The 9,973-nt window shown below is 28.9% G+C and overlaps 1 protein-coding gene across 1 annotated transcript in view; it reads right to left on the reverse strand.

Annotated features, from left to right (window-relative positions):
* The window catches only part of LOC107441718 (isoleucine--tRNA ligase, cytoplasmic), a 41,164-nt gene that overhangs the window by 25,216 nt on the left and 5,975 nt on the right, over nucleotides 1-9,973 (reverse strand). The window contains exons 4-7 of the mRNA XM_043048350.2: nucleotides 6,571-6,655; nucleotides 5,092-5,220; nucleotides 3,222-3,309; nucleotides 1,331-1,391 (exon numbers count right to left, since the gene is read on the reverse strand). Coding sequence (XP_042904284.1) covers nucleotides 1,331-1,391; nucleotides 3,222-3,309; nucleotides 5,092-5,220; nucleotides 6,571-6,655 — 363 coding nt within the window. The remainder of the gene's footprint in view (nucleotides 1-1,330; nucleotides 1,392-3,221; nucleotides 3,310-5,091; nucleotides 5,221-6,570; nucleotides 6,656-9,973) is intronic.

The raw sequence follows: 9,973 nt of genomic DNA on the forward strand, positions 1-9,973 counted from the left end.
AAAGTTAGAGCCATAAAGTTGTGTAGATATTCAAATGTCAATTATTCAATACACAATATGTTAATATATATTGACACACTTTTAACTACATTAAACAAAATATCAACAAATGAAAAGATTCACCAAATAAATATATTTGCTATCTTAGCATTTTTTATGAGAAATAATACATATTACAGGCATGAAAGTGGACAAAAATTTAAAAAAAAGCTGAACTTTTACACTGCAGACACTGGGGGCGGAAGGAGTGTTCCATGTAATATTGTGATATCAACAAGATATATAAAAACATAACTTTCAACTCTGCCCTGAGATTTTTATTTTATATTAAAAGTGGAAGAAGCATTTAATCAATGAAATTTAAATTTTTCTTAAATATAATTTTAAACGTCCTTGACCACTACTATATTAAAGCAATATATAAGGCTTGATAATCATCATTTTAAATTAATTGCCAGTCAAACATTTTAAATTAAAACAGTCACTAACTTTCACCTCAATATCTTCTGAATGATAGTTACTAACAGTTTTAGTCACTTTGCCCTTTTTCTTTAACCAATTAAACTTTCAAATTTCAAAACTTTTTCAGCAGCATCAATCATGTGAACTTTGTGTTCATTTATTAAATAGACTTCCATTGCTAAAATACATTCATCTTACGATGCACCATGTAAAAAGGACACAAATAAAAGAATAACAAATGTGTGCACGGATAAACACAGGAACGGCCTACAATAAGAACTAGAGGAGTCGAGAGAACTATAATGTTTAGATACGCAAATTCAATATATGTCGCACCAAAGAGGAATACCCTGGATTAAATATCGACGGCTGAAACAAAACTGTTTAAAACTCAACAACCAAGAACCTCATCCTTTTTGCTCAACAGTGGAAGTTGCAATTGTCAAGACAATGGCGCACCTGTCTGTAATAATTGGACCTCCCTCCAAAAAAATTGTGTTTTTGGTACATTGTTGGAAATTATAAAAATTTGGAGAAAAAAGTGATTTTCCACTTTTTTGCAGAAGTCTTTCATCCCCAATATTACTATTTAAGCAGATAATTTCGTTAACTTAAATACAGTAAATTTAATTGAATAAACACATCATGATTAAGAATTCCCTCCACACACAGACAAAAAATCTAAAGGATATAAAAACTAAAAAAAAATTTGAAATTAGCCAAAACAGGCTTGTTTAATTTTATAAGATATTAGAGCTAAATGATAACTAAAAATAAAAGTTAATAATTTGTTCCACAAATTACAGTAAATAATTTAATTTCATAAGGGATAATTCAGTTTGAAATATTTAATCAAGAGAATGCTTACATGTTTGAAATATGGAAATAAGGGATCATATGTATTTCCTTCCAAGGTTCTCCCTTTAAACCTGCATTAAAAAAATTAATTAATAAATTTACACATGCACTGATTGAAATGCAAGATCAATATTTAACATCTGATAAAGTCAACTCTTGATATAACCATACTTGTCATCCAGGAAAAATTTAATGCTATAATGTGAGGTCATTATATAATGAACGTGAAAAAATACAGTAAATATTTAATTATAGTTAAAAATTACAAGACTAACTTGTAACAAAGCAATGCTTTACCTAAATATGAATTAAGTAACTAACATAATAATAGATAATAACATAACTTCATAATGCTAACATATGCACCAATGTATTCTTCTCAATAATATTCCATAGATGTAAAATGCATTAAAAATAATATGTAAGTTAGAAGCAGTCTTTTTCAATAAAATGATATATTTCTAAATAACTGTGAAAAACACGTCATTTTAATTTAAAAATAAATTTAAAAAATCATACATTTTACGAAAAGAGTGGATGAAATTTTTAAACAAATAGAATTTATGTTTTGAGATTTTGATAAGAAATGCCAATGTGTGCAGATTCTCAGTGCCCCTTTAAAACTAATGAATACACACACACTGCCTATTTTTTTAAATGAGAGTATAAAATGCACTTTTGGTTAATAATGTGAATCTTTAATAGACTAACTTTTTGAACACAGATCATGACCAACTGGGATAAGAATTTAGGGTGTCTTGCCATTCTTAATTCATTCAAAGGGAATTCAATATGTTCCAGATTTAATGTAAGACCAAAAGAAATAATGGTTTAAATAATTTCTTGAAGTATTTAAATCCTTTTACTAAATTACAATCACTATATTGAAATAAACAGTTCAGCACAGCTATTCTAATAGGTGCTAAAAAAACATAGCGCCAATGGAATCACAAATGGATGCTAATGGAATTGCACATGGAGGCTAAACAGAACAACATGAAAATAGCAGAAAATAATATGAAACAGTCACATAGCAACCCAGCATACATGATGCTTATCCTTTATTTAACAGTTGGAACAACATGTATATCGGATAAACCAGTGTAAGCATGCTAAGTAATGCATGATATGCAAAAATTTGTTTAAAATTTTAACAGAAAATTTTTTTAAAATAAAAATGCTTTAATTAATGAAAAATTGATAGTCAATCATAAATCTTTTTAACTCATGTTGAAGCAAACAATTTAATTAAAGTATTAAGTATTTTAAACATTTTAGGAAAATGTACAGAAAATTTGGACCCTTCCTAGAAAAGGGAAAGAATATAGCACAAAAATAAATTAAGCCATAATATTGTAGGGTGATAAATTGAATTGTGCAATGTGGAACAAATGTTGCTTAAACTACTACAACAGTTTTTATTTCAGCATTAAAAAAATATCATTCGAATTATGCTTTAAGCCATGCAACACATGTCACCGAACTGCTTAATCTTAGGAACTAGAACAGCTCAGAAATACATCTGAATATTAACAAAAGCATTCCAAATTATAATTCTTTGAATTATTTAAAACACATAAAATTACTTTAAAATACAAAAACAAAACAAAAAATTTATAAATAAATACCTATTTAGTTGAACTTAATTTAAAAAATCACGAAAAATAAGAGTTTTAAATACTGGATGTTATATTAGGCAACATAATTTATCTTCAATTATTACATCTTTCATTTGTAATGTTATAATACAATTGTTTCTATAAATACATAATTAATCCTCAGGATGATAACAAACCATAGATTAACTGTATTTTTTTTCTATTTCAAAATCGATTTTTTTTTTTTTTTTACTTCATTTAACCCTTGAAAAGAACAGAAAAACTAAGGCAATGCATACTGACCTCTCAAGAATTGTATAGTCCTCAGGCTTTTTATATAAAGCTTCCAGTCTTGCTTCCATCATTATATACAGTTTACCAGTGGCATTGTCTACAACAAAACAGTAACATAGAAAATTGAATTGCAAATAATAATGATCATAAATAAAAACAAATATTTTTAAAAGTTACTTATGGGACAATCACCCACCATTCATGAGAACTCCTTCTGACTGAAAGTCTTGTTTGTCATGTCAATTGAAAATCAGGACAGTTGAGGAAATAATACGACTCTCGCAACTCAAACCAATGGAAAAAAAATTATCCAAACACCCCCATTTAAAGTGACTATCACTTATCTTCATAATTACAGTAACAGTCATCCTGTAAGTTTGGTGTCTGGGGGAGTACTTGTGATTGCTGGAGAGTATGTTAGTTCTAAAAATTTAAAATTACGACCCAAGGGACTCCAAAGAAAAAACTTTTAACAAAAGATCCTAATTTATTTTTTTTTAATCAAAGCTTTTAATTAAAAATTTAATTTTATTTCCGTAAGTTATAGTAAACTTCATTCAATACAATACTATATAAAAATAAAATGGAATTAAGAAAAATTTTCCAAATATATTTTCAATACTTTAAAACTCTCCTATATTGCAAGCAAGATTTTTAAGTATACTTCAATAACTGAACCAACTTAAAAATTTCCTCTGAACAAACAAATTTAAATTTTAAAATTTTTGCAGATTCATAACAGTTACACTTATATGCTGCATTTTATATAAGATTACACCAAATTTTATATGCTGCATTTGCAATAAGATTACACCAAATTTTTAACTTAGGTTAACTAGATATACAAAATTATTTTTCAATAAGATTCTGAATAGATCATTAATTTCAAACAAAAATACAAAATATCAAAGTAATCAACAAAAAAATCTCGATTAAAAAAATCCTGCTTTAAAAAAATCTTTATTTAAAAAAAAAATGAATAAATAAGCAATTTATAAAATGTTGAGATCTAATAAATGAAAAGCTGAAAACTAAAAATATTTAAGCTTTAAAAAAGGTTTCTTACAATTATACTTAACAAAATATTTGCTATACACACATAAATTAAATATTAAATCGAAAGATCTGAACACTTTTCTTCAATATTTTGCTTAACGACTTTTTAAGAAAAACTTTAAAAAAAAGACATAGCATTATTGACAATATAATAAGTGTGATGCAATAAAAAAAATTAGCAAAAAGAATACTTAAACATTTTTTTTGTGGAAAAAATTAGAAACTGTATATAACGTACGGATATAATACAAGAAAATTTTTAAAAAAATTATAATAATAATAATAAATAAATAAATAAGAAACATTAAGTACTTAAACATTTTATGTCAAAAAGTACAACTAAAATTACATAAGTTTATGATGCTTTACAGATATATAAAATGCTCCTGCATATGCAATTTATAAATTGCCTCGAAAAAATAATCTAACAAAAAAAGGGGAATTGTGAAAAGACATGGAAAATGAATAATAACAAAAAACAAATAGCTGAAATATTGCATATTTAAAATAAGAGTTAAATTAAGCAAAAGATACATTGATAGTAATTATTTATGTGCTTGATTTGCAAACACACATTTTAACTGTGACATTATAAATCAATTTTATTCGCTTAATTATTTTTCAACCTTTTTAAAATCCTAGAAATATTAACAATAGGCAACAAAACAAACAACTCAATCCATTACATAATATTTGACAAGCTGTATAAACAAATCAAAAGCCAGTTCTTTTGGAAAAACAGCTTTAGACAGAAAAATATAAATGGGTGTAGGAATACTGCATGACTATTGAAGCACTAAAAATGAAAATAAATGTTTATCACCTTTAAGCTTGACATAATCTAGGTCTGGGTGTACACAGACAGACAGATTACTAGGAAGAGTCCATGGCGTAGTAGTCCAGGCAATAATAGAAACATCAGGACTTTTATCAAGTGGGAAATTGACTATCACTATAAAATAAATTGCTATAAATAACAGCATTCATAGCTTTTAAAAAATATAAATACCATAATAGTGAAGATTTTTAATCAATTCTTTTATTGAAGGGCATAAAACATGCAACACTTCTCTAACATAGAAAAGTTATTAAAAATGCTTCAATAAATGAATAATTAATTGTTCAAATTACAGGATACACTAATTTCTTGCAGAATAACGTAATAAAAACTGAGTATGATGAGCAGAGAAACATGAAGGTCACAAAATGGAATTTTATGTGTGCAAAAATTAGAGAGTAAAAAACAATAAAGTATTATTCTTGCCTTAAGAAGTTTATTTTCATGATTAATAATAATTCATATATAGTTCAATAATAATTTTAAATCATTCTTATATTATTAAAATATTTTTTAAAAAAATGATAATTACTAAGAAATAAAATAAGATCACAAAGAAGTAAAGAAAATAAATTGCAGAAAACCCTTTCTCCTTAAAAAAATGTATGCATGTATGTATAAAAATGTATGCATGTATGTATGCATGTATGTACAATAAATGTATGTATGCATGCATGTATGTGTGTATGTACGTGCGTGCATGTGTGCAAATTGCAAACATCTTACTACACTAGATAACTCTCACTAAAGGTTAGGTCAGTCCAATGTTTCTGAATTTAGATTTTAACAACTCATAACTGATACAAAAGATAAAAAAACAACTCAAACTTTTCCTCACGGTGAACCTCTTTTACTAGATTTGAAATTCATAAAGTAATGGGAACTAATGCCCTTCTTAAATGAATAACACGTTTTCAGTAGAGCAATATTACATTTTAATTTCTATAACTAGTATTAAGCACTAATTTTAAGCAATTTTAATTGTAGTTGTATAGTTAGTGTTTCAAAATAATAAATTGGCTAACGCTATTAGTCTCAAGTAGTATTTGCTGAAATTTTATTTGTCATGCAAGACTTTGAATAAAATTATCTTGCACAAAAGATGTAAATGTAACAAAAAAGCATCTGAAATATATAGAAAAAAATTAATAAATCTATTAAAAAGTCACCAATACAGCTTTTTTTTTCATGCAAACGCATACAAATCAATCGATTACTTTTCATTTTTATATATTTGAGTCTAAAACAATGCAGTCCAAAATATTTCAAAAATTAGAATAAATCACATTTCCTTTTTATTTTGGTTGTATACATTTATAATATATGGTGTGCCCTTTTTAACCTTATACATAGATATAACTTTTTTATACTTGCCATGTTATTCTGGTAAACATATAATAAAAGTCTAAATGATGGGTTAACTCTTTCAGCTATGAATAGCGTGGAAAATAAATAAAATCTTACCAGCGGGGTCAACGACTTCTTTGTAATTCTGACCAGATTCAAAGTTGGACAAAGGAGTACTGCAAGCAGTTGAAAATGGCATTACCTATCAAACAGAATGGGGAAACCAATGAAAAAAATACACATAATAATTATGTAATTTGTTACTAATGCAGAGGAAACATTTATTTAGAGAATGTATCTTTTTATGCAAGAAACCTTTTATTGAGAACAGTTACAGGGTTCCCACTCTATGATGAGATTGAAATTCAAGGACTTTCCAGGACTTTTCAAGGACCTCAACAAAATTTTCAAGGACCCTAATCTAAGACCAATTTTAAAAATTATTCTCTTCTATTTTACTAGAAGCAACAATGCTTGTTGTGGCAATAATTAATTTCAAATATAATACCTAATGCTTTGCCTATAGAGAGAGAAGAGAGTATATGTATTATGGACTAAATTTTATATTTTTTTAAAAACAACCCTACTGGTTTTACATATTAATTCACAAAATCATTTTCAGCANGGTAAAATTGTGGTTTAGAGTGTTTCCTCTGGTACAGGTAGGGACACTTAATTTAAGCTTATGGTAAGCTAAACACTCACACCAAATGCATTAACGTGGATAGCAATAGGCTTCCTGCGTAGTGGTTGTTTTAAGGTTCGAACCCGTGTTATTCACAGGACGACAATGTTAGCTATAATGCTTCGAGGTCGACCATGGATTAATAGGGTGACAATGGGATTGTCTGAATGGACTAATCTATCAAGAGCCCAGACCTGGAAACCCATCGAGAGCCTCTAAGACAGGTATGGGTGAACTTTTTTGGTCGAGGGCAAAAAATCGAGAAAAAAAGATTTGGTGGGCCGAGTAAAAACTTTTAAAATAAAAATAAAAAAACGATATACAAGTTTTAATTTAAATATTTAATGAGATGAATGAAATTACGATTTCATTTTTAAAAGTATATTGAGGATCGAAGTGAGATGTGATTATTTTAAGGAACGAGGCTAAATGCTTGACTGTTAGTCTACTTCTAAAATTGTTTTTTCTAAGGTTCATAGTTGAAAACACTTGTTCACATATATAAGATGAAGCAAACATAGCACTGATTTTCTAGGCATGAGATATTAAATTTTGGAAACTAGCTTTTGGTAATGATTTGCAAAAATCTAACTTTGGCATGTTTAGAAACAACAATAGTGTGCAATCTTTCCATGCACAATAAATAATGTTAGAACTAGCACCGGCAGAAAAATCCGCCCTTTGGAGCTAAAAATGCGCTGCCTGCCACATGTGAAGCACTATTCACCCATGTTTGATTCCATATCTCTGCTCCTTGAGAAAGACATACGCTCGTTGGAGCCAATCTGCGGCTATTCTATAAAGATATTCTGCTTTCAACATTTTACCAATGAAGCTGTCTGTGCTAACTATTTCCATCAATTCCACCAATGGAGAAAGTAAAAAGGTCATCAGTACTTTGTTAAAAAAAATATCAAAAATAGCTTTGAACAAAGTAGACAAAATAATGGATGTATAATGAATCTTGTTTATATTCTCCATGGATCGGCAAGTTAAAATTTTATCCACGGGGCGGATAAAACCTTCCGGCTGGCCACAGTTGGCCCACGGGCCGTAGTTTGCCCATCCCTACTCTAAGACGTAGAATGAAGGGTGTGCAACATGAGTTCAAAAAACGATGATGAAAGTTGCATGCCTTCTCAAAGTCGAGTCGAGGACAATATCCGTCATACTAGGACTTCTTGAACTCATGTCCAGAAGGGTTGTGGCAACAATCGCCTACGGTGCAAGTTACATAATTATAAACCAAGAACTGAATATTTTTTTGTATAGCGAATATTTTATTACACTATCTGGACCAAATATTTATTAGAGTCGCGATGGCTCAGATGATAGAGAGTTCGCCTCTCAGTGAGATGAACCAGGTTTGAATCCCAGCTGTGGCCCGTTGATATGAATTCTGCTCCCAGCTTGCACCGACCACAAACGTAAAAATATCCTCAGTGGTAGACAGCTCATGTGCTGGAATGCCCATACCATTTGGCTAACCTAGGGAGGTTTTCTTCTCCTTGTAACATAAATACGGGTTAGTTCCATCAAAGAGTCCTCCTCGAAAGTTGGTTTGCTCCACTGCTTGATTCAAGAGTTCCCTTATCTCCTGGGTGGGGTTCAAAATTACAAGGTTACGGAGTTGAACATGTGAAGTCGTAAACTCAAAATTGGGTCGTCTGATCAACAACGGTTACATATTAGAATTATCATTCTTCTTTTCCTGCCAGAATTTTTTTCTCCGAATGATGCTATTTAAGACTATACTTATCGATTCACTATCTATTTTCGTAACTATGTAAAATGTTCTTACCATTTACCAGTGTATCGATATTATGTACGATATTGTTATTACCGAATTAAGATTCTTCAACATAATTGATACATGGAATTCAAACCTTATTAATCTCTGAACTATTGGTTGTTAAATAAAATAATGATATAAAAGAAATGAAATAGTTTCATCGTTTTATGTTTAATTACCTTAAATTATGTTTTATGTCCAACAGTTGAATTCGCAGTTCTGGAAATGAATCTAGTCTAGCTATTAATTTAGTTTTGGTGTTGAAAATCAATGAAATACCCGAAACTATGGTTTCCGTTGGGGAAAAAAATTAACTACAAAAAACGTTGAAAAGCGCTATTAGAGAAGACCATTTCTTTATTAGCGAAATTAGTTATTTTATTTTGATTTCTAAAACGCTAAGGAAAAAACTATTGCAATTTCTTTAAAGCTTGATTTTTTTTATCATTTTTTTCGATACATTATTATTAGAAAAATTATATTTCCTTAAAAAAAAATCGCCATTTCTTTCTCATTGGTATTTTACTTAAAATAATTTCGTAAAGGCAACCGAAATAAAGTAAATAATGGATTATTGATTGGATCTAAATGTAATTACAGGTTTCCAAAATCTTTTTTAAAAAAACTGTTTATAAAAGTCGTGATTCTGGAAACACCATTTGCGAGCCACTGATCTAAGAAGGACAAACAAAATGATAAATAAACTAACTGTTGATCGACTTGCCGGTTCCGTTGCCAAGAATTTTTATCGTATGATATCTTTATTCGAAATTTCAACTGTATTAAATAATAAAATAAATAAAATCGAACGGCGTGAAGTGAAAATGATCCGTTGCCCGTTTTTCGTTTTTTGTTTAAACAAAAAGATAATTATTTTTGAAGTTATACTTCTTATGCGACTTCCAACAAGGTTGCGTTAAACGTTTAACGCTACATTTTTATTGGCCGGGAAATCACGTGATAGGATCCAGTTTTCCCTCATTCATTTCCATATTGTTTTGGTTCTCACTAGCATAAAAATAATAAAAGTCATAAAAGTATTC

This window comes from Parasteatoda tepidariorum, chromosome 2 (genome assembly GCF_043381705.1).
Source record: "Parasteatoda tepidariorum isolate YZ-2023 chromosome 2, CAS_Ptep_4.0, whole genome shotgun sequence".
NCBI classification, from domain to species: domain Eukaryota; kingdom Metazoa; phylum Arthropoda; class Arachnida; order Araneae; family Theridiidae; genus Parasteatoda; species Parasteatoda tepidariorum.